We start from the raw sequence: 25,576 nt of genomic DNA on the forward strand, positions 1-25,576 counted from the left end.
GCATGGACGTACCACAGTGTGCACAAACAGTACCCTAGCTCCTCTTGCGTTAAGTGCACGTGCATGGACGTATGTATACGAGGTTGCTTCTTTCATGCTTGTATCACCTGTAAAATCACAAACTCCATGATCAAGGTCTATCATAGTCACTCTATTACCCTGACCCCATATTTATAGACACTGCACCAGTTTTTCATGACCACGCTTAAAGTCCAACTCTCAGAAACTTCTCCTAATAAATCCAGAAAAGCAACAGTTTCTTACTTTCCTATACGTCCCACAGAACTTATCTATCCCACATTATTGTATGTAATAAGTATCTATTTAATTGTATCCCACTTACCCACTATTTGCGATCTCATTTATCCCTTAAATTCTTTATTACGTGTAAATCTCTTTTCCATCTCTGAGATTTTAAGACTTGAAGATAGGAAAGCCAATCCTACAGCACACGCACAACCCTGGAAACACAGAGTGTGTTCAAACGTGGCTGAATTCATGTCTGTCACAGCGAAGGGACAGACTAAAAATGTCTCGACTGCTTCACTAAGGCCCACAGGGAAGTTGACTCAGGATGGAAAATCGAGTTGAAAAAGTCCTTTCCCAGAGGAAAATAACTGATCAATAGCACTGGAGTGGGGACGTGAAGGAACGAGGGAGGACCAAGAAAGGAAACCTCCACGAAGCTGTCAGGAAAGGCGGCCTCTCTCTCCTCTTTCCCTTCCGTCATCCCTTACACTAGACCTAAGGACCGACAGTCCTCAGTTCTGGCTCAAAAATGAATTCCATTTCATGATGGTAGAAATCACTGACACAGTCAGATACACACAATTTCAACAACATAATTCTGTGGAAAAAAAGGTTTTTATCATCACTGCTGAGGTAACTGGCATTACAATCTTGTAACACTAGCATCTAAGTTACAATTACAACTTTTAGTAATTTTACCCACTATCATTAACAAAAGATCATGAAGTTACGCTTATGATGATCTTACTAAAACAGCCCCAGAAAACAGCCTGTTGAGGTTGTTTGCTGCAGAAAGACAGAAAATTTCCGTTGAAGTTTCCCTGAATGCTGTGCCACAGAAAGGGTCTGGAATGCTCCGTCTTTGCCATTTGTTAAAATTGCGGCATACACTGCCCCCACTATAGGAATGCTCTGCTTTAGGGGATCTCTAAACCAATCTCCTGCAGGACAGGAACCCAGGAAAGAGGAGGTTATGTACCGAGGCATGCCACTTGCCAAAATTGAGACCCATCGTCTCTCAAGATCACATCTAATCTGGAAAGCAAGGCAAATCACTCAAGTTTTAAACATGCAGTCACTTGGCAGTCACAGACTTAAGACCCATGGTTTGCAACATTCATGAAGGTCTGGGACGTGCAGTAAATTTCACTGAGAAACACATGAATTCTGCACACTGCCAAGCCGGCACACGGAGTACTCACATGGGTGGCAGGTCAGTGTTGCAGACTACCCTGTGTCCACTTCTCAAAATTTCATTGTTCTTTATTCTTTGTTGTCAAGAGTGTAATACTTCAGCAAACCCTAAGCCCTCTGATTCTCCCTCCAGAAACCTCTCCAACTATCCGCCTCCACCACCTTGTCCAAGTCCTCCCCTCTCACCCAGACATCCGCCAGGTCTCTGCGCCAATCCCTGCATCTACTGGCCTCCCCCTCTATCCAACCCACACTCTGTGTGCAGCCAAATCCGCCACAAAAGCCAGCCTCCTCCCTCAGATTATTCTCTTAGAGCATCTTGGTCTTTGTCATCAATGTCCTCAACACACGCTGTAATTACATTATGTTTCCTTACTTGATAACTGTCTTTATATCTCTAGTAGTGGTTTATAGCCAGGGGTGATTCTGCCCCCCAAAGGGCACCTGGCAATGTCTGAAGACATTTTTTTTTTTTTTTTAAATATTTATTTTTTCCTTTTTCTCCCCAAAGCCCCCCGGTACATAGTTGTGTATTCTTCGTTGTGGGTTCTTCTAGTTGTGGCATGTGGGACGCTGCCTCAGCGTGGTCTGATGAGCAGTGCCATGTCCGCGCCCAGGATCCGAACCAAGGAAACACTGGGCCGCCTGCAGCGGAGCGCGCGAACTTAACCGCTCGGCCACAGGGCCAGCCCCTGTCTGAAGACATTTTTGGTTGTTGCAATTGAGGGGGAGGGGCTGCAGTTGGCACGTAGTGGGCAGAGGCCAGGGAGGCTGCTAAACATCCTACGACACACAGGACGGCCCCCACAACAAAGAACCATCCAGGCCAGAACGTCATTAGCGCTGAGGCTGAGAAAACCTGCTGTAAACTGATAAAAATTTGAATGGATATCTGAAAAAGGGTTCAATATTACTTTAAGTATATCCTTTACTCCTCTTTTATTCTACTAATTGTTAACACAAAGCAATAAAACATAATTTGGATTACTATCTTATATTTTAACACTATAAATAATAATACATGCTAGCAATAACTACCACCATGGGGGTGGGGGGAACAGCCTTCACATTAGCACTAAAATTAAAGTACTCACATGTATTCATCATTAAGTACCTAAGAAAAAACTGAGGCACAAAGAGGTGTAACTTCTCCTGGGTCACTCAGCTAAGATGTGAAAGCTGAGATTCCATCCCAGGATACCTGATTAGAAAGCTTTTCCCACTATGCCAGACCATAGTTTTTACATGCAAGAAACAATAAAGTGTGGTGGTTAAAAACTTCTATGGGTTCAAATCCTGGTCCATGCCTTCTTATCTCTATGACATTGGACAAGTTACTTTACCTTCTAAACCTCAGTTTCTTCACCTGTAAAATGGGTAAAAAAACAGCACCCACCTCACAAAGTTGTGTGAGATTCATAAAAGGCAACAAGAGTAAATGTTTAGAATAGTAGTTAGCTTGTACTTGACGCTCATTAAAATTTATCTCTTATCATCTAACAAATATGCAAATATTTTACATCTCTAGACCTTTGACTTGCATGAGTAATCAAGAAAACTAATTTTGGTTTCCTTGTTGAATAGGTATACTTTAGAATTAATTCAAAAATTAAGAAAAATAATGAAAATGTCAACTTCATCAATATCTGTACCTAATAACTCATAAACTTTTACACCTGTAAGTACTATATTAAAAAAGTAAAGAAATTTATTCTTAATACACAATATTCCAAACACAAAAGAAACAGAAGTTTTTAGTAAGCCAAACAAGGTTATCATTTAAGGAATAGTTTTATATATATATATATTCTCCAAAAAATATTTATTGAACAATTTCTGAAACAGCTTAGCTTGAAGTAATACTTTCCAAGTAAATTCTGTAAAAAATTTGTACACTTTATAAATCTTTTCAGTGGTACTATGTACCACAATGTATGACACTATATCTAGATATTACAATAACACTATCTTTATTTTAAAAAAAAAAGACCACTTGGGGCTGGCCCCGTGGCCGAGTGGTTAAGTTCGCGCGCTCCGCTGCAGGCGGCCCAGTGTTTCGTTGGTTCGAATCCTGGGCGCGGACATGGCACCACTCATCAAGCCACGCTGAGGCAGCGTCCCACATACCACAACTAGAAGAATCCACAACGAAGAATATACAACTATGTACCGGGGGGTGTTGGGGAGAAAAAGGAAATAATAAAATCTTAAAAAAAAAAAAAAAAAAGACCACTTGGTTTGGCATTTCTTTCATGGGTTACAGTAGGCAACTAGTTATCATTCCTAAAATAAGTTGTAATATGCGTTACACAATGACTATAATAGCCTTACAATGTATTCTTCACCTAAACCATTTCTGACTCAACCACTACAAAACACTATTAACACTCAGCTCTCCTTCAGATTTCATCAGAAAACTGAGAAGTCAAATAAGTTTCCTTATATTTAGTAAATTTAACACATTGTATGATTCCCTCAAGAGAAACATATTTTTACTTAGAAATATTTTAAAGAGTAGCTCAGAGTTTAAGTTAAAATTCCCAATCATATTTGTTTTTAAACAAAGACGTTGTCCACAATAACCACGAGAAAAGAAAAGACTAATACAATCATCATATCCAATTTACCACTTAGCCAAGAAAACAAAAAAGCCACAAAATGAGCATACTCACTATCACAAACTCACATACACATAGACAAACTCACTATCAACAATTTTCTATTTGATATGAAACTATTCCCAATAAAATATATTAACAGCAATGACAAAATTCCTAAAATTCATCTCTTAAGATATGCATATTTATCTCAAAACAAATGACTGATTTTCTTCTATCTGTTATGTAGAAAAATTCTTACAACTTACGTTGTTTCATTTTTCTTGTATTGTCTAGCTACACTGCTCTATAACATCCGTATATTAATGATTCCAGGTTAGTAACACATTCATTTCTGGTTACGGTTTAACCTACCATATTAGATTTTTCTGAGTGTATTATTCCCATCATAATTTATTTGACTTGCTGTTTAGGTCATTTATCTATATGCAAACACGCCAATTGAAGTTAGTTTCTTATTATAACAAGGGTGTACATTTGGTTTAATATGTTTAAACTCTTTTAATCAAATCTCGAGTGTACAAAATCATATGAAGGGTGGGAATACATACAACGTTACAGTCCTTTCACTTCACACAGAGAATCCACAGGCACTTCCACAAACATGTCTGTCACACCCAGGGGTATCTGCACAGTCACGTTACCAGCCATGACAGGTCAGCCAGCCCCCATTATCTGTGCCGCCGTGGCACACCTGAGGCTCCCTGCCCCTTCACATCACATTCTGGAGCAGCTCTAAGACAGACTCGCTCTCACAAGCTGCGGTCCTAGGAGTCCTCCCCCACTACCTCTCCATGGCAACCGCAGCTACAGAAAAGCCAGTCCACCTCTTACGCAAATGAAAAGAGGCCACAAATGTCAGCAGTCACAACATCCCCCTTTTCCCTCCCTCCTTAATTTCCTTCTTAAAGTAACAGTAGTGCATTCTTCTTCTTTTGCATTTTAGAACACCTTCTGCTGATTAGTGGATGGGAAAGCAACTTAGGAAAATCAGAGTTAAAAATCCATCTGTATGACCACTTACATAACGTGACTGAGAATCCAAGGATGATTATGATTTGCTGAGTTTCATTTACCAAGCCAGTATATCTCAGCAGGTCCCCTCTGTATCTGGGTATTTTAGTATTTGAGAAAAGAAGCCTTTAAGATATTAACTATCCCATAATTTGGCTCTCTTAGAGAGAGAGAGAGAAGCTATCCATTACGATTAACAAGAAACACTCAGCACTCAATATGCAGTGTTTCTTTTGCAAGTTCCTATCTACTTAGAGAAGTCAGGGTTATTTTTTTACTTTTTGAACCAAATAGGCAATTATCCTAATAATCCTACAAGAGGAAAAAGCTGAACAGATTATCCTTCAACTGTTAGGCTTAGTTTGTATTGCAATTGTTTGAACAGCTTCCTTTCCTAAATATATTTTAGAGAAACAAACATAACAGCTAGTTTACACTTCATTTGGCTACAGAGATTGGAGAGCAGAAGTAATCTCCATCTATTCAACCATGACTAACAACGACTGATAAATTTAAAAGTGCCATATTTAAAAATATATGTTTTAATCCAAGGCATATACCAAAATATCAAATTATGTCTATTTTTATCCAACATGTGACTGTCTAATAATAAGAATTCCAACTGAAATAGCATGAAGCAAGCTCAACCAGCCCTGCCCAGTTCCAAGAAGATTCCCGAGGCGAAGCTCAGGAGGTATGGGTCCACAGCAGAAGGGCAGTCAGGGGATTCCAGGCAAAGCCTGAAGGCTGGAAACAGCGCACAGCAAGCGAGGGGAACCATGGGGAGGGATTCAGCCTTTCTGAAGTTCCCATATAAACCAGGCGGCAGAGAGAAGGATGTGGCTGGAGAAGGAGACAAGATGATGAAGGACTTAGTGCCGCGAAAAAGATCTAAGCCTTGATGCGGAGGTCTCTGGTTAGAGTATAGCATTTCAGACAACACAATGACACGACCAGATCAAAAACTGCTCAAATTATTAATTGCTTTTGCTTCTAAATGTTTAATGCAAATTCCCTCCCCTGCAAAAAAGAAGTGTGGGATAAGAAAGTAGGAATGTTTATATGTCTCAAAATTACACAGGTATTAACCACACAGAGCAAGCAAACTACTTTTTAAAAAGGTGCTAGGTGAAATTTTCTTTTCCAAAGCTTAACAGGTCAACCCAGTGTGACCCAGATCACGAGACTTGTGCCAAGCCACCGCCATTACAGACGTGTATGCACCCGGGCTGCCTGCCCAACGGCAGGAGCCACACCTACAAAACCTGGAAAAATCTATCTCCATTCCAGAACTTACTATCCCAAAGTAAGTTCTTTGTTCAGGTTATCTGTCTTCCAGGCTAGACTGGAAGAGCCATATTTTATTCATTTTTATATCCCTAACATCTAACACTATATTTGCTCCATGAGAAATGCCCCAAAATATTGTGAACAAACACTCTCTAGGTTCCTCTCTCAGCTATTAAGAATGACTATTCTAGGATTTTATTTAAGAATCAACTTCAAAAGAGCCAGCCAACTTGGGAGTAGGCCTAAGATGAAATTTACATCATCAATTGCTTTCTTTAACCTTCTTTTCACTATTCCTATTTCTCTAAACACATGACTGGATGAATGCTACTTTCAAAAAAACCAAAATTTTCAGAATTACTATTAAGCACTTTAAAAATGCAGTAACTGTAAATTTTACACAAATTTTCCAAATCATTGGCAATACATATGACAACTGGCAAATGCTCCCAGATCAAAGCCCCTCACATTACAGCAGCATTTTGGTTTTACAATGCTCTTCTTTTTAGAATCCACACGTACAGCTTACAGATTCTGTGAGAAGGGGTAAAGGAAAACATCCAGACCTCTCAAAGACGCTGAGGCCTTTTTAAAAATAGATACAACAGCTATCAGAATAAATCTGATTATCTGGATTCCTTTCTTCCCACGCTAAAGAGACATGACAGTTCAACATGCTGGCTTCGGGGACTTATTAACTCAATCTAATATTCTTCACATTTTACAATTACTGTATGATTATTGATTTCTAAGGGGAATTCTGAAGAAATACCAACTCCCTTCCCATCCTCCAAAGAATAATTAAATCTTATAGTCACCATTCAAATCTATTTAGAACGGAAAATTGAGATCACCTCTTAAAGTCCCTTTAGCCTGATGGTAGGATGTGCAACCAACATCAAGACTGTGTTCCAGACAACAGTCTCATGTGCAAAACTCTCAGAATGAGGCAATGACGAGCACGAGGTTTGCTGTGAACTATAGGACTCCCGACCACTTCAACTGTGAGGACCTATTTTTGACAAAAAACTATGTAGTCCTCCTGGTGACAGTAGTTATAATTTTACTATTTGTTGATTTAGGAAGCATATCAGTGATAAAAAATATACATAAAAGCAATACATTAAATGAATCTGTATTTCATTACAATAGCATCTACATTCCTTGATCTATTTCAAATATAGTAGCATCAAAATATATTAAGTGATTGCAAGATCATCACCACATTGGGTTTATCTCAGGAATGAAGGGCAGCTTGACATCAGAAAATCCATTCCTGTAATGCACTATATAGATATATTAAGGAAAAATATCACCATATAAGCCACAACAGAGTGATAAAAATTCCATACTCATTCCCAGCAAAAAACTCAGAAAGTTCTAGTTAGAAGATAATTTCTGAAACTACATAAAGAATGTCCACGAGAAGCTAACTACAATCACTGTATTTAACCATGGACTATTGGAAGCGTTCCCATGAAAGTCAGAATTTTACCGAGAGACTATTTAATACTTTACTAGAGGATCTGGACAAGTCAATAAAATAAGAAAAAAATTTTTAAAGAGTTACGAAAATTGTAAAGGAAAAAACAAAACCATTTATTTGCAGCTGATATGATTATTTAGTCAAAAAAATCAAAGAAAATTAACTGAATTAATAAGAATGAATAAGAATTCAGTCATGTGGTGATATATAAAACCAACTTAGAAAAATCAATAGTTTTACCATACCTCCAAATGTACTACAAACAAAACCAAAAATAGTATATATAGAGAGAAGGCAAATGTGGCAGGATGTTAATAGCTATGACTTTAAGTGAAGGAAACATGGGTATTAATTATATTAATCTTATTACTTTTTTTAAGAGGCTTTTTTAAATTTTATTTTCTTTGCAGGGGAAGATTTGTCCTTTGCTAAGACCTGTTGCCAATCTTCCTCCTTTTCTCCCCTCCAAAGCCCCAGTACAGAGTTGAGTATAGTAGTAAGTCTTTCTAGTTCTTCTACGTGAGCCACCGCCACAGCAGGGGTACTCACAGACGAGTGGGGTTGTTCCACGCCCAGGAACTGAACCCGGGCCACCAAAGTAGAGCGTGCCAAATTTTAATCACTAGGCCATCAGGACTGGCTCTTAATCTTATTAAAGAATATCACACTCCTTCAGTCTAAGGCTCCACACAACATGGTAAATAAATTCCAGACCTTTCCTTCCTCTTCAAATCCTCTCACGTTGCTGTTACCCCACTAGCAGTTTATTTATCCTATTTTACCTCCAAATAAGTCTAGGGGCATTTAAACATTTTCTGCTCTGCATTCTCTGGTTCTTTATTAACTAATCCCTTTATATCTCAGCTTTTCTTCCAACTTTTGCAGCAGATCAAGGTGAACTCTAACTAGATCTCCAGAACCAGTGCCCTGAGCCTTGCTAACCCAATCCATGACTTTCGCTAACTAAATTGCTGAGTGACCAAATGTATAATAAAAAACAAAATACTAACTCATCCTTTCCACGAGTGTTCTACAAAGTACAGTTCCCCTAAATGATGTGCAACGTCCTTCCATGTCTCACTGTATAGAAACAGCACTGGCTTAACAGGACCCTTGTCTTGGGCACATGTTTATCTAAACCATTTTGCTTATTTTGGGCTTAACTTGTTTTGTGAGCAGGTCAAAGCTTTTTAATCCTGGTGATGAAACTACATGCTTCAAAACCACAATGCTTGCTGAAAGAATTCAACTACACCAATTTGCTAGCTCAGAAAAAATTCCAGCTCAGAAGTCAAATACTCGGCCAAAAGGATTAATGATTTCTTCTCCTCCATACTGGGTAATTGGTGAGACGAAAACACATAAATAAAGTGTCCGTATTGTCTGCTCTGGTTTGTGGCAGCTCCTCAGATCAAGCACAGAGGTTTTCTATTTTAAACAGAGGCCATAAAAGATGATAAAATTAATGAGAAGGATTTTAATTGAAGAATTCTCTTTTCTTTCCAGTTTAGATCCCTCAAGCACACTGTAACTTTTGATTCGTTAACATTTATTAGAGGTGTAATTCTATAACGATTTATGTATTTACTATTACACTCTCCCATGAGGCAGTAAACGCCACAAGAACAGGAACCTTGTCCATCCTGTTTTGCACTGTAGTTTGACTAAAAGCATGAAAACACTCAATACACACTGCATGAAAGTGTGTGTGAAAGTACACCAAACAGAAGCTAACAAACATAACTTTCTTAAAATTACTGCAGGATAATTACAAAAATTAGTATTATAATCCTGAATTAGGTTCTCAAATGCTCAGACTTTTTAGTGAACAAGAAGCAAGACATTTTTGATCAAATAATATGCTATGCCATCAAATCATACATGTTAATTAGAAAAGTGCAGACAGAGGTGCTAGGATAATCATTAGATAAAATGGAAACAAACTAACCACACAACAGCGAGGGAATGCGAATTACGGCAAAGTGATATGGTACAATATCACACAGTCCTTTGAAACTGATTTCTACAAGGAATTTTAATGACATTCAGAAATACTAGTGACAGATACTATTAAAGGGGAGGACCACAAAATATATACAATATGATCCCAACTGTGTATCAAAATTTATACATATATAATTACACACTCATATGTATGTGTGTATAAATGGGCATGCATATAATCTAAATACAAGTATACATATACACATATCAAATATATCAAATTGTTAGTTATTTCTGGATGGTACAATTATAAGTGACTGTAATTTTTTTAAAGAGTGTGGATCTTTCAAATTTTCTGCAATACACATATATTAACAAATAAAATATTTTTATAAATCTCCCTATGGAGGGGGAAATAAACATGGATTATATTCTATTTTTCATATCTTATTTTCTACGGCATCGACATTGGTATCAATCCAATTATTTATACAGTCATCAGTCAAATGAGTGAACCAAATATAATACTCCAAAATGCCTCAGATTGGCATCACAATTGACAGATTAAAGTAACTGAACACAGAGCAGACACTTTGTATATGTTGCTGAGGGCTCCTAACCATGAGAGCTTGAAAGCTATTAGGCTTCAAGTCCAGCAGACTCTACTTGAAACGCAGAAAGGGAAGGTAATGCATTTTTTCTGATACTAATAAGTTGTCACTCTATTTCTATATGGAGAATGATGAAAATGTACATTCTCTTTCTGTTAACCTACTGGGGAGATTCTTTACTGAAAACAAATTACCTTAAATATGGAACAAGCGCTATGCATCAAGACATTCATCATAATAGTATTTATTGTGGAAAAGAACTGGAAGCCCCCATACAAAGGGCTTTCTGTATTTATCTCTTGTGTTCTTATATCCTCACTTGTTTTGCTTTGGGTTTGATAAAGTTGGGAAAGGCAAATCAGTGTTTCTTTTCTCTCCAAACATATCTTGGCTGAAGCAGTACACAACCCCCAACAACCCCCCACCACCACACACACACACGTACACACACACTTTGGTTTCAGTCAAGACATGGAGTCAATTCTGCCCTTACCTAGGGCTATAGAGTCTGAGAACTCTCCACTCCATCTCCCCAGGGCCTTAGACTATTTCCACCGGTCTTTTGCCCCTACGACTGGCAGGCATCTATTTATTATTTCTGTTATAGCCAAACATTTGGGTTAATTTATAATTAAAAATGTTTTCCTTTGGTAACTTTTTTTCCAGAGCTTATAACACATTTTTATGCTGTTTCTCTTATTTTTACCCTTAGTAAACTTTTTCTTCTTATGTGACCAGAAGAAAACCCCACTCTTCTTTTAAACAAACCATCAACTGACATCAAGACATCTCAATTTTTAAAGAGCACCAAGTAAAATGTGGCCGGATATGCCACAGAGCATCCCAACAAAGAACTAGCAAATTAGGAAAAAATAAGAAGAATTTTACATCTTATTTCCTGCAAACCTGCATTCTGAAACACCATGTACTCTGGACACATAGCCTTTCAGACTTTCCCCAAATGGGTCTGTGAATTAAAGCAGCTGGACAGAAAGTCTTCTATCTAGGGAAAAAGTAGTGCTATGAAGTCTAATGGGCACACAGCCCATTTACAGGAACTATACAGCTTTTCCAATAATGAAAATCAAATTATTTCAAAAACTGTGGTGATGAGAATCCCCACCACTCACTCCAAGAAATTATGGTCTGAGCATCTGTTACAAGTTCTCAAAAGGTAACATTTTCTAACCATCTTGGCATGCATTTTTAAATCATAGGAACAACTGTTCCATCAACTAAAATTTCTCGCTAACAAGTAGTTCCCTAGCCTTAATCTGGTGAAATGAGATCTTTGGGTTTCATTCTAGGTTGAGAAAGAAGGTAAGTTGAGGCAACACCATGCACTGGGAATAGCATGGTTTTGTTTTCACAGAAACTGAGGCTCGATTTCTGGTTCTGCCCCTTCCTAGCTGCCTAATACCAGGCAGGTGACTCTTCACACCTCAGTTTTACCAAAAAAAAAAAAACCCCAAAAAACAAAAAAATTACACAGTACCATCTGCCTCACAAGATGGTTTTGATTCCTAAAAGAGATAACTGATGTAACATACCAGACACAGAGACTTTCAATATATATTAGCTCTGACTCCCTTCTTCACGAGTACAACATTTTTAAACTGACCAAATAACTTTAAACACGTAAGAGTCACACAAAATTATAACTGTTTCATGTACTATGGGCAGTATATTTAGAACATTAATTTTTTTAAAAAAAGATCTTTAAGAAAGCTAAAATGTATTAATAAAAATCCCCAAATATTATATCACGCTATGCAAAGCTATCCCTAGGTAGCCCTTTAAATATGTATTTGCCTATTCTGGGCGCTTCTGGTAAGATACATTTCATTATTTATACGTGTGTCCTCGTTGGGCAAAACATAATCTAAGGAAAGGAATAAATATCTTCCTAATGTGAACGGATATAGCATGGTTTTATACCCCCAGAAGATATTTCTTTATTCATCCAAAGCTGCGTACAATTAGAAGTTACAGTTTCCAAATACTGCTTTTAACCCAAAGGCATGTTTGCCAAGGTAGCGACAGCTGTGGCCGTCTCCTAGCGCTGTATGGACTAACCGCACACCACGGCATGCCTTACTCATTTGGAAAGTCCCCGCCATAGCGTTTGGACACATTCTGAAACCAGAGAGAACAGTTCCTCCTATAACTCATCTGGGCAAGTTAATATAAAAGAACGATTTTTCAGAAAGCCACAGAGGTTCTCTCCCAAGCCTGCTGACGCATCATTATGGGTAAGCGCAGTTATGGAAAGAGAAGCTAACCTAACATGAAGAAAGAGCACACTGGGTAACAGTTACGAAGGACAAAGAACAACAACAAGAAATAAAAACTTCAATCCCTCTCATAAGGCAATTTTAGAAGCCCCGACTCATGCGCCATCCTTCCCGACAACTTCCTTCCCCAAAGGGAGAGAGAAAAGAGGTGCAGTCCGCACGTTAATGTGTGAAGTGTAACTAGGCTGGTTTCCTTTCCTTCAGAAATATAAAGCATACGTCAGTGTACACATACATACACCCATATTTTACCTATAAATTATATAACGTTTTTATACATATATACACACATATAGTCACGTGCTGCTTAACGATGGGGACATGTTCTGAGAAACGCATTATTAGGCGATTTCGTCGTTGTGTGACATCAGAGTGCGCTCACACAAACCTAGATGGTCTAGCCTACTACACACCTAGGCTGGATGGTGCTCATCTTATGGGACCACTGCTGTATACGCGGTCCGTCATTGACGGAAACGCCGTTGTGCGGTGGCTGACTGTATACACACAGTAAAGACAAAAATGGAAGAATAAATCTAATATTTTTAAATGATTATTTATTGAAAGGGGAGGACAGAGATAGAAGCTGGACATCTTTGACAATACCCTGTTTTCTAGATTACACTTCAGAACCGTATGCATATTTTACATAATTACAAAATAAAAATTTCAAATAAAATCATTCCTAAAAATCAAAAATTAAACGTGACAAATGAATTCACTATGTACTGAGTCGTAGCATAATCAGGTAGGAACAAATGACATTAAAACACAGTACTTCAGCTACACATCCCTACTGCTACATATCCTAAGAACGAAAGAAAATGCAAAAAAATGTTGATGGTGGTGTTGGCATTATTATTCCGAACCTGTTGTGTGTATATCGGGGGATAAAGCAAATAAGTAATTCTATCACTCCAAGAGTCCTTGAGAATAAGGTCTCTCATTGTGAGGGAAAGGAGATAGAGATACAAGATCAAGAGGTTAAGTAAAAACTCTATAGTCCTGATTTTTGTCTCAAAATATATATGTGTATTTGTACATATGCATACACACACAGAGGGTCTATTGGACAGGCCTAGAAACAATGGCCAGCCCAGCAGCAATGAACACACTAGCATCCAGACTGGCTCCCAGATACTGCATCTCCCACCATGTCTGGGCTTCATCAACAGAGCATTTCAATTGGTAGAGACCAAGAGCAAGAGCAGAGGTGACTGAGGAAAAGGCTGAGCTAAGACTTGAAAAAAGGAAGGACCAGTCTGTTCAGATGAAGTACATGGTCCTGCCCACCAGGGGGTGCAGGTGAGGGCACCTGCCAAGAGGCTGGCTGGAGAGGGAGGAACAGAGGATAGCCTGGCTGCCAGGATAAGCAGCTTACCCTGAAAGGAGAAGAAAGCATTTTCTGATTTTTGAGGGGAGGGAGGAGGGAAACAGATTAGATCCAATGATACTCAGTCCTTCTGCTGGCTCCTTTTATGAATTATGGTACCGAGTCTTTCAATACCCATGTGAGCAGGCATGACCTTTCTCCTTTGCAGATGAGGATGTGAAGGCTTACCTATCACACAAGGAGTAAATGGGAGAAACAAGATTCGAAGCCCCATAGCAGTTTCCTAAGGCAGATGCTCCCCCTGGGCTGGTGGGCTAGACGGCCTGTGTTCAGGGCAGATAATGGTGCCAGCATAAGGACAGCTTAGAGGCAAGAGGCCCAGGCTGAGCTGATCAGAGAGGGGGCTTCGATTTTCTCAGGAGCAACAGCGACAGAGACACTGAACGTGTACTTGACCTAGACGCTACACCAGAGAGCCCAGGACACCCAGCAACAGCCCAGTCACAGGCACTCTCCCAGGTAATACCTGATTCTTCATCCTCATTTTAACATTACAAACCAGCTCATCAAATTCCAACTCTCTTTCTCATTCTAACAATTACATCTAAAAAGGAAGCAAAATTTCACAGAAGAAATGTTCCCTCATTACACAATAAAAAGTGCTGAAATCCCATATAGGGCATGCTAGAAAAAGGAAGCTTATTCAATAAAACTACTCAAACTTGCCAGGAAAGTATATACTTATTAGTTAGATATCCACCAACTTAATGTGTTTTTAAATAACCTTGAATTATCTGTAAATCATACTTCCATCTTTTTTCTACACATAAATGATATTGATTACTTGAGAGAGCAGACAAAAATATCTTCTTTGGATAGTTGTGTTGATTTGTAGACACAGAACTGGGTGAACCTTATATATGGAAAAGCACTTGTTCAATTCCTAACATTCTAGTCATTTAAAGAGAAGCAATCGATTCAGGCAGAGCAACAGGCATGATGGCCTGTGCAAAGCCTTATACACTCCACCAAGCATGGTCACCCCCAAAGCTGCCTGAGGTCAGAGGCCACGTGGCTCCTCCTCCCCAGGGTGACGGTCCACCCATCAGTGAATCTGAGAGCGAGCGAGAAACTGAGTGAGAGAGAGGCGGGCAGGCACAAAGAGAACCCCTCAGGCGGAAGGCTGCTCATGATGAGGGGCATGTGCCAAAATCACCTGTCACTGAAACACAGATGAATTCTGCCATAAGAAATATCACTAATCCCAAACTTCCATACACAAAAAAGATTCCTACATTTTAGCACCTGTTTCAAGGGTGCTCCTATTATCAGATAATCTAAACCCCATAATAAAGGTTATGGTTATAAACGGTTTGGCAGAATCACCCTGCCCACAGACACACATTTTCTGTATTCACCCCTCTGCTCTTCTCCTCTGGATAACCAGGAGTTGGCTATACACCGGAACCCGAAATCTCATAATGCACAGAGATTAGTTATTTTAACATTTTCTTTCACCGACATTCTTATTGAAATGCAGTAAGCAGCCAGCATTCTCAGTAGATACCACATAAACACTTTGAGGCTTGATTTAGGTTTGAATTGAGCAGACTAGTGGTGAGAAAATAATACAAAAATGTTCCTGCGCAGAAAGAACAGCTGCACCATTTTGCTCAAAGGCAAGCCAGTACCTGGGAAGAAAGCATCGCAAAACAAGCCTGTATGCCAGTTTCACAAAGACTCAGGACATTTTTATCAAATATTAAGAAAGAGACAAATCTGGTTTTAACTTCTAGAGTTCTTCAACTCAACTGGAAAGATAATTGGAAAAATAAGAATCTGATTTTCAATCTTTATATTGAATTTCAAAAAGGGAGTGTATCCAGGTACCATCAACGACAGATTGACCATGCATGTTTTGAAATATCATGTGAATCACAAATAACATTCTGATTACTGAAAAAAAAATGATTTTGGGAGGGATGGTGGGCATTTTCAGTTGGAAGGCTAAGAGATGTTTGTAAAGAGACAGAATATTGAAAATATAAGCCATCTCTTCTAAATACTAAATGATCATTTAATGTCTGGGTGACAAAGTTCAGAAAAATATGATCATAATCCTTTATTCAAGCAAATCTTCATTCCCTTATCCAAAGGAGTGGAAAAGTGTGAACTCTTGGGCCGCTGGAAGGTGCCGTTTCAGGAAGAGCGCTGAGGTGCTGTGCCCACGGCCAGTCAGATGCTCTGCACAGCCCAGCTGCTCCCTTCAGTGGACCCCAAGGTTCCCAGAACTCAGGACTTTTTAAGGGGAACAAATAAGTGTCCAAAAAGGGGTTCCCTCCTTAACAGGGAACCTGGAAAAAGCTTAAAACATCCACAGACACAAAAGCTGGTAAGAGAAGGAGGTTCCAGGCATATCATAACTGCTAAATGGGAACTCCAAGAGTCAAGCAGAGTTCACTAATAAACTCTGAGGGTCTCTAGCCTCATCCCAAAACTATGCAAACTGCGCAAGGACTCAGATTTTAAAAAGCAAGGAGGCGAGTGTTTTGAATAGAAGAGTGCAATGAACCCAAAATGGTCTGAAACTCTTTCCTGGTTGGCTTACCGAGAAAATTCAGTTTCCCATGACTGCAGGTAACACTTCTTACAAAGGAGAGAGCAGTATATTAAAATGCTTCCTACTTAGTGCATCAACAGGAGTGAAGTGGCCTGCTTGGAATGACCTTGAGCTTCATGAAAACAAAAGGAAAAAGCACCCTCGGACAAGGCCACCCCAAGAGGCCAAACTGTGCAATAACAATTAGCAATGTGACAGGGTGGGAAAAAGATGTGTCTGCGTGCAGACGACCTGCAAATGTGACAATGTACCCCAGTAGCTGAGTGACGTGGGACAAGTCACCTGACCTGCCTGGGGCTGTGATGAACCTGCCTCCCCAGGACTGTGAGCACTGAGAGGTGGCAACACATGGGACAGTGCCCAGCACAGGGCCTGGCGTCAAGTGAGCACTCAGTAAAATGTCACCTTCACTTTCCCCAGGATTCCTTCCAAAAACACTATGTCACCCACTGGCCAACTGAACAACTTCCTGCTTCCCCTAACAATGATCTTGGCACAGAGCCTCTAATCATTTAAAGCGGCATAGTCTCTAAGGTCCTGGGACAGCACTGTACAAGGTTTGTGCTTTACATGGCATGTCCCCAAACTTAAGTTTTATAAAACTTACACATAGCTCATAGGCAGTAAGGATTACGTGACTTATAAATTATTGCAAAAGTATCGGAATAGCATCTTATGCACTCAAAAGTGTGGCAGAGGTAAGATGAGGTATTTGGGTATGACAGAGCAGAATTCTACTCCCAGTCTCTCCTGCGCCATTTATTTCCTGTGGGGCCTGTGGCTTCTGGCTCCTATATGCCTCAGTTTTCTTCTATCTGAAATGGACACAACGCAAGTAGCAACATGCTACAGGATATTGTTGGAGGATTAAATGAGGTAATGAGATTAGGACAAGTCCAGAGATACAGTAAGAACTCAATAAATGTTGGCCAATATCCTTAATAATAATATACAAATTACTATTACCAAATAGTTAATCTTTAAACTACTATGCAAGATTAGAATATCAAAGTTTTTGCAAAAACATAAAAAGACTCTTTGAACACAATCTTAGAGTCTATAAAATCTACAAAGGTAGTTCAGATACTCAGGACAACCAAGGTAAAATTTTTCTAGTCCCTATATTGCTAAAATTATTAAATCTCTTCTCCCAGTGAATTCTGGGTAATTTAAATTACATGCAATTATTTCATCTCTTCATTCAATGTTTCACAAAAGATACTGAGAATTCTTTTGAAAATCACATTCATTTACAAAAAGAAACTTTTTAAGTATTAAAAATACAAATTAATTGCTGGATTTCAAATTGGTAGAATTTATAAGGCAATTAAAAGTATGACTTCCTGATATTTGTAAATATAATCAATTTTTTTTGGTAATTTTTTTCAGGTGTACATCATTATATTTCTATTTCTATGTAGATTACACCATGTTCCCCACCCAAAGACTAGTTACAATCCATCACCATACACATATGCCTAACCCATCCCTTTTGTCCTCCTGCCTCCCTTCCTCCCCTCTCGTAACCACCACTCCAATCTCTGTCTCTACATGACTGTTTGTTGTTGTTTTTATCTTCTATTTATGAGTGAGATCATACAGATGAGTGAAATATGGTATTTGACTTTCTCCCTCTGACTTATTTCACTTAGCATGATACCCTCAAGGTCCATCCATGTTGTCACAAATGGCCATATTTCATCACTTTTTATGGCTGAGTAGTATTCCATTGTGTATATATACTACATCTTCTTTACCCATTCATCCCTTGATGGGCACCTAGGTTGCTTCCAAGTCTTGGTATTGTGAGTAATGCTGCAGTGAACACAGGGGTGCACAGATCTTTATGTATTCATGTTTTCAAGTTCTTTGGATAAATACCCAGCAGTGGAATAGCTGCAATGTACGACAGATCTATTCTTAATTTTTTGAGGAATCTCCACACTGTTTTCCATAGTAGTGGTACCAGTTTGCACTCCCACCAGCAGTGTATGGGAGTTCGCTTTTCTCCACATCCTCTCCAACACTTGTTATTTCCTGTCTTGTTAATGATAGCCATTCTGACAGGAGTGAGGTGATATCTCATTGTAGTTTTGATTTGCATTTCCCTGGTAGTTAGTGACGTTGAAAATCTTTTCATGTGCCTACTGGCCATCTGTATATCTTTGGAGAATATCTGTTCAGATCTTTTGCCCAATTTTAAATTGGGTTGTTAGTTTTTTTGTTGTTCAGATGTATGAGCTCTTTATATATTTTGGATATTAACCCCTTATCAGATATACAGTTTGCAAATATCTTCTCCCAATCGTTAGGTTGTCTTTTTGTTTTGTTGATAGTTTCCTTTGCGTGCAGAAGCTTTTGAGTCTTACATAGTCCCATTTGTTTATTTTTTCTTTCATAATCAAATTTTCATTAGGCATGTTTGTGCCACTATAGATGCTATGGAAAGCATTTAACAGGCATGCACTGTTAAAATTATAATGCATTTTTAATTTTTAATAAATGAGGTTTGAGATCTGTTATAAAAAGGTGTTTACATGCTCTGAATACCACTGCTAACAGTCCCTCTAGCATTGGGCATTCATTCAGAATTCTTATTCAGGAAACCAGAAACCTGTTTTCCCTGTCTACCACTCCTGGTTTTAAAATAGTGGTCCCCACAGGGACAGGCCCACCCCCCAGCATGCATCGTTTACATATGTGGGACATTAAAAAAAGAAAACTTTTCACCATGGAAAATTCCGAAAACATAAAGAATTTATAAAATGGTATAACCCCGCATTCTCATTCTCACCCATCTTCAGCAATTATCCTGGCTCCCCACCACCCCTGAGACCAGCCCTCAGATTATTCTGAAGTAAAACTCTGTGGAATTTTAGTTTGTCACTGGAATGCCACTGGCATTCAGAGGACAGACATCTGAGTTGTTAGAAATCCCATAAAGCCTAAGACAGTCTCTAAATAAAAATTTTAGAAGTGCCACTAATAATCCGGCAAGAGAACACTGGTGAGTGTCTGATTCAATGGGAACTACTTCTGTGCTTGATACTGAAGCAACCATCACTCACCAAGCTACAATAAACCCAGTAAAATGAGAAACGCTGTTAATGAGCACTCGTGAGCATCATATATCATATGAAATGCCTGCCTAATTAACCAATTTTTTAAGGAAAGAGAATAGCTAAAAATAGTGACTTCAGAATCAAAATTTAGGATATTTAAAGCAAACATTAAGAAATGTTATTTTTTTTACAAAAAGGATAGTGAAGCCTAACTTACCCTTTTAAAATTTAAAACTCACTAAAAAGCTACTGTCAACAAAATAGTATGGTATTAGCAGAGGAATAAATTAGTAGAGCAGGTAAGAGTCAAAGTATATAGGGGAAGTTACTACATGGCAATTCGGTGAGATTCTTCATTTAATAAACCATCCTGGCAGTTTGGCTTTATTTTTGGGAAAAAAATAGGCTCCCTACCTCACAATATATACAAAAATAAGTACAAATGGATTAGAGATCTAAATGCAAGAAATAACACACTATACTGAATTCAAGGCATCATTTATAACACGAACCATTATTTTATATGCCACCGAAAATAAGATGCACTACCAGTTAAACTATGACACACTATTATAAGAAAGAACTTCAGAGATGTGAAAGTGTTAACAAAAAAAATAACTGCATCTTAGAGTCAATAAAATATGGTATTTCTATTAAAAATATTAAAAGAAACTTTAAAAGATTTTTATGTTACTGCAGGTTAGAAGAGGAAAAATGTTGATGGAGTTGACTACATAAAAGTTTTTAAATTTTGTATAATAAAAGGGTACCATAAATAGAACTAAAATAGACTGGGAGAAACATTTGTAAATAATATGAGCAGCAAAGTGTTAAGACTCCCAAACAGAAAAAGCACTTCTTCAAATTGATGAGAAAGGGACCAACATCTAAGAAAGTGCGTAAAGGTTATGAAGAGGCAATACAGAGGACTAAAAGGAAATAACTAATAAACACAGTAAGTACAAATTCAGACAAGAAACCATTTATTACTCATAACAATTAACTGAAAGTAAACTGCAGTGATGGTGAGGATAAAGAGAAGAAGGAGGAAGAGGTGCTGCTCCAAACCTTTCATCCAGAAATCTAGCACCACCCATTACAATCTACAACTGTGGTCCTGCTTTGGCTTATGAATTGCAATTTGGGGATTCTATGCTATAAAAATAAAAGCATAAAAAACATCACTAAGCCAAATGTACACACCAAGGATGTTTGCTGCAATAGTCTATGATGGCAAAAATAACAACAAAAACAAAACCAATTAATTTAATCTATCAAAGAAATAAATGAATAAATTAGGTACATTCATATCTTAGATTATATAACTAATTAAGCTATGAATTAAGATCTATATGTGATGAGCTGAAGGATGTCCACATCAAACTATTAAGTGGAAAAAAAAGCAAGCTAGAATGTAAGCTGTATATGTATATAGCATATATATATAGAGGATGTGTGTGTATTTATATATATAGTATATAATATCCCATCATTTTGATCAAAAAATAAAAGATGAGTGGGGCTGCCTCACGTGCTCCACTTCAGTGGCCCGGGGTTCGCTGGTTCAGATCCTGGACGTGGACGTACACACCCCTCGTCAAGCCACGCTGTGGCGGCATCCCACATACAAAATAGAGGGAGATGGGCACAGATGCTAGCTCAAGGACAATATTCCTCAGCAAAAAAGAGAAAGATCAGCAGCAGATATTAGCTCAGGGCTAGTCTTCCTCAAAAAAATTAATTAATTAATTAAAAATAAAAAATTAGCAAACCTCTCTTTGTGTTATTTATTTCTAAAAACAGAAAGATGTAGAAGGAGATACAGCAAGATGTTAATAGCTCAAAATGGGAAAAAACAGCCAGCCAGCCAGACCAGTCTACATATCCACAGCCCATCAATTAGACCCTTTCTCTGAATAGGTGAAGTTAGAATTCCTTTTCTGCCTCTAAAGAAGGTTACATGGTGCCAACCTTCCCCAAGTCCGAGCCCCCAGGTCTGAGAGACCACTCTGCTTCTGGTAGTTATACGTTTCCTAAATCTTGGGCTAGAGTTGTGTTTCTCATGTACGAAATGAGAAAACTGTGCGACATGACCCGTTTCAACATTCTATTCTACCTATTTTTGCAAAACTGCAAGAGAAGTGTTAGAAACTCTAATTGATTACGATTTATTATTCAGTAAAACAAAAACTTTATGACAAAATAGACAAAAATCACAATTCTGCTTCCTTTCTCCTTCTAAATACAACTGCAAAGAAGGTACAGCAGAAATGGAGATGAAAAGAAAGGAATTCACCATCTCTGTCTAACCTGAGAAAAATTCTCCAAAAACTAAACTGTTTGGGGCAGCATTACTTTGGAGGGAGAACCCTTGATCTCACTCACTGGGTTCAAGGACAATCAGTAAGGTGCGACTGAAAAGCACATTTAAATTTGCACACCCTAAAACAAACACACTGTATAAAGCACCTCACCCCGCACAGCCATTTGCTTTAATTACAGACAAGCCACAAATAAAGAAATGGTTTTAAGTAAAATATAGCCTAGAGCATGCTTTTTCCACAGGGCACTACTGCCTCAAAGGAAGGGAAAAGTGGATCTTGGGGCACAAAAAACCCCGTAGCTGTTACCACGGTATGTGGCCTTTCAGATCTCAGCACCGCTCAACAAGATCCTATTCAGTCCTGAGTAGTCCACTTTTCTCATTAGGTAGAAATTTAATTTAATTTTAAACCAATTAATGGCCAATTTAATTTTTCTCCTTAATACGGTGATAATGAAAAAAAGTTTGAGAAATACTCATCTAGACCACACCTACAGAGTAGAGTTACAAGTAATACGAAAAAAGATCTTACTTATTAATAAGCTCTCGCCTAAACTCTGCACACACAGAGTGCACCTTCAGGCTGTCTATTTGGCTTGGAACTGTTTCAACTGTTGTTAGGTATAAATTAAAACTCTTACTAGCTAACCATTGGTATAAACATCCAAACTATTAAATAATCAAATTTGAATGTTAAACTACCTCTGAACTATTAAAAATTAATCTTAGTCACATATTTTAAGCACCTCTGCTAAGGGTATATGCATAAAATATTTAGATTTAGTAAGTGCCTTCAAATATGTTTCCCCAAAATATTCAAAACATGTCCACACTGAAAAACGTCCAAGTGTCTAAGACAATTCTAAACATATTGGAACTCAAAATTCACTCTTGTTTGCCTTCATCCTGGCAATAAAATATTTACACTCTGCTTACAAGGACCCTCCCAACACTGTTCCTACCTCACGCAGATGAAAAATCTAGTCAAGGGACCTGTTCCATTCAGCGGCCTTCCTTCCTGTTCTCTGATCATAATCCCACTTGTCACTTGGGCCACATTAGTAGACAGTGCAAATATGTGACACATCTGCTACGATGCACTTTCATGTTCAAAAATTTAAATGATACAAGTTTTCTGTATCAAGCAAAAAGTTATAAAAATTGAGTGTTTCCAGCTTCATAAAGAGCATGCAACAATCAGTATATTGAATATATTATTACTACTTTTTTCCCCAGTCGTCACAGTTTCTTTTTAGAAAGAACAAAATAAAATAGTGTGGCACAGTCTCAAAAATCTACAGATAATTTAAACCAATAGTCAATATTTTAAAAGCTATAGAAATCTACATATTTCTCTACCAAAGACAGAAAGAAGGCAAGAATCAGATCAACGATCCTTCGTTGTTGTGTGGTAAAACTAAACTGTTAAGAGAGGAAACGATTTAATTTTAAATTTTTCTTATCTTTCAAGAGGACTTAACTTCTGTGAACATCATAAAAGATTTGCACCACCTGGTGGAAAAGCAAAGATTCAAACACAGTTAAATCTCTTTATAACAGAGCATTTCTTAGCTCCTCTTCTATCAAAGGCCCTTTTAGGACTCTGATGAAAGCCATGGGCTCCCTCCCCTCCAAAAGCAGGCATGTGCATGCACACTCACAGCAGGTGTACACTCAAACACACAGGTAATAAGCACTTCCAACAACTCCTGGATCCAGCAGTAGAAAACATTCACCTTTGTGTTGTTATTTCCTCTTGGCTGCCCAGCATCTGAATCCTTGCCCCATAGTTGGGAAATCCACTGCTGGGTGAGTCCTGGTGGACTTCCTTCCCTGAAGCCACAAGGCCAGTGCCTGCCCTTCCTGAATTCTGGCTGTAGGGCACCATCAGGCAACCCCTGCGTGCTCCTACACGCAGCACCTGGAGCAGGGCGCTCATAGGGTTAGTGGTCCCCACCGCTCGCTGTCCAGGATACAGGAGTGTCAGGCACGGCAACCTCATCAGGCTGCTCCTAGCCATGATCTTGCACGTTCTGGCTGCACACACAGCTTCCTACCTGGCTTTTAAACACAGGTATCCACCTGTGCTGGCTATTATTTCAGCTATCCGATACCCTCCCAATGAATTCCTTCTCCGAGTTAGAGTCTGTTTCTATCCTCTACAACCACACACCTTGACTATATACTCCTTCTTTATTATGAGCCTCCACCAACCAGCCACCCACCTATCCACAATTGACCAATCCTATGGCCTTCTTACGAACCTGGAGCCAATGGATGAATGAGGTTTAAAGGGCCATTGGAAGTCAAGCTAAGGGAAAGATGACCAGTCACAAAATGCGAGATTATTATAGGAATTGAGGCAGGATTCCTACAACCCAGTCCCAAAGAGAGGCTTGTTTACCCAGACAGCTTCCATAGAGCTCTAGTTGGGGTTTCAACCAAGGTGACCGGCAAACATTTAATGAAAGAAAACTAGTAAAGAAAAGCTAGGTGCATAGAAACAAAAGACAACACCCATTGATAAAGGCATGTCTTCAATCAACAAAATTAAGCTCTGTGCCTTCTTGCCTTTAGGGGTGCCACATGGGGACAAGGACACCAATCCTCCTTCAGCATAACAAGCCATAGCCAAGCATTCCAATTTGAAAAAGGCAATCCTGACTTTTGAAATAATCTCTGAATGTTTTTTAGTTGAAGTAGAAATAGACAAGTCCAAATGCTTTTAGTTTAGATAAATATATAAGAAAGGCCAAAAAATGATAACCAATTTGCCCAAGGACACACGGCTAGTTTCTACTAAGAGTTAGGACCAGGGGGTGACAACGTTTATTCTATGTGCCAGTTGCCCTGCCAGCTATATTAAACAGAGCATCTGTTTTAATCCTCATCACAAACCTGTAACGGATGTCTCATACTCGTTTTATAACATAGAGAATGAAGCATAGAAGTTAAATGCCTCATCCACAGAGCTCATAAGAGGCAGAGTAGAAATTCAAAACTGTTAATCTCTGAAGTTCAACCTGGTCCCTTCCCTTCCAGACCTTGGGGTTTGGGGGATAGGGGGGGCAGCTTGCTTAAATTTTTCTGTGTGCTATGTATGCCTTTGCAGTCTAGTAAAATCTGGAAACCTCTTCTCAGAAGCTTTTAAATGCGTAAAATACATAGGATGAGAAAAGAAAACCAATTACACCAAAATATGGTTCTCAAATATTAAAAAATACAGTTGAGAAATTGTAATCTCTGTGCTTCTTTCTGAAAGCATTAAATAAGATCTAATAGAACACCTAATAACTATTATTTGCCTTCAATAGAAAGGATATCAATAGATCAAGACATTAAAACATAATGAATTTACATGACATTAATGTCCTAACAGATATATCATGTTCCTTAATTTTTCTTACACAGGATGCATAAAAAAAAGAAAAAGAAAACAAATGATAGAAATTCATCATAATGCTGAAGAATTATTTTTAAAAAAAGCAAACACTCATGGCTATCACCTACTGCAGACACAAAACTCTCCCCTATGACA

General features: G+C 38.5%; 1 protein-coding gene across 5 annotated transcripts in view; it reads right to left on the bottom strand.

The window, feature by feature from the left end:
* HIVEP1 (HIVEP zinc finger 1) overlaps positions 1-25,576 on the bottom strand; it is a 136,296-nt gene that overhangs the window by 84,992 nt on the left and 25,728 nt on the right. Inside the window, exon 1 of one of the 5 annotated variants that reach the window (XM_046640034.1) lies at positions 4,706-4,747. The exons of the other annotated variants lie outside the window; for them this stretch is intronic. Coding sequence (XP_046495990.1) covers positions 4,706-4,712 — 7 coding nt within the window. The 5' untranslated portion in view covers positions 4,713-4,747. Of the gene's footprint in view, positions 1-4,705; positions 4,748-25,576 lie in introns of those variants that run through there. 5 annotated transcript variants of the gene reach the window in all.

Source organism: Equus quagga, chromosome 15 (genome assembly GCF_021613505.1).
Source record: "Equus quagga isolate Etosha38 chromosome 15, UCLA_HA_Equagga_1.0, whole genome shotgun sequence".
Taxonomy (NCBI): Eukaryota; Metazoa; Chordata; class Mammalia; order Perissodactyla; family Equidae; genus Equus; species Equus quagga.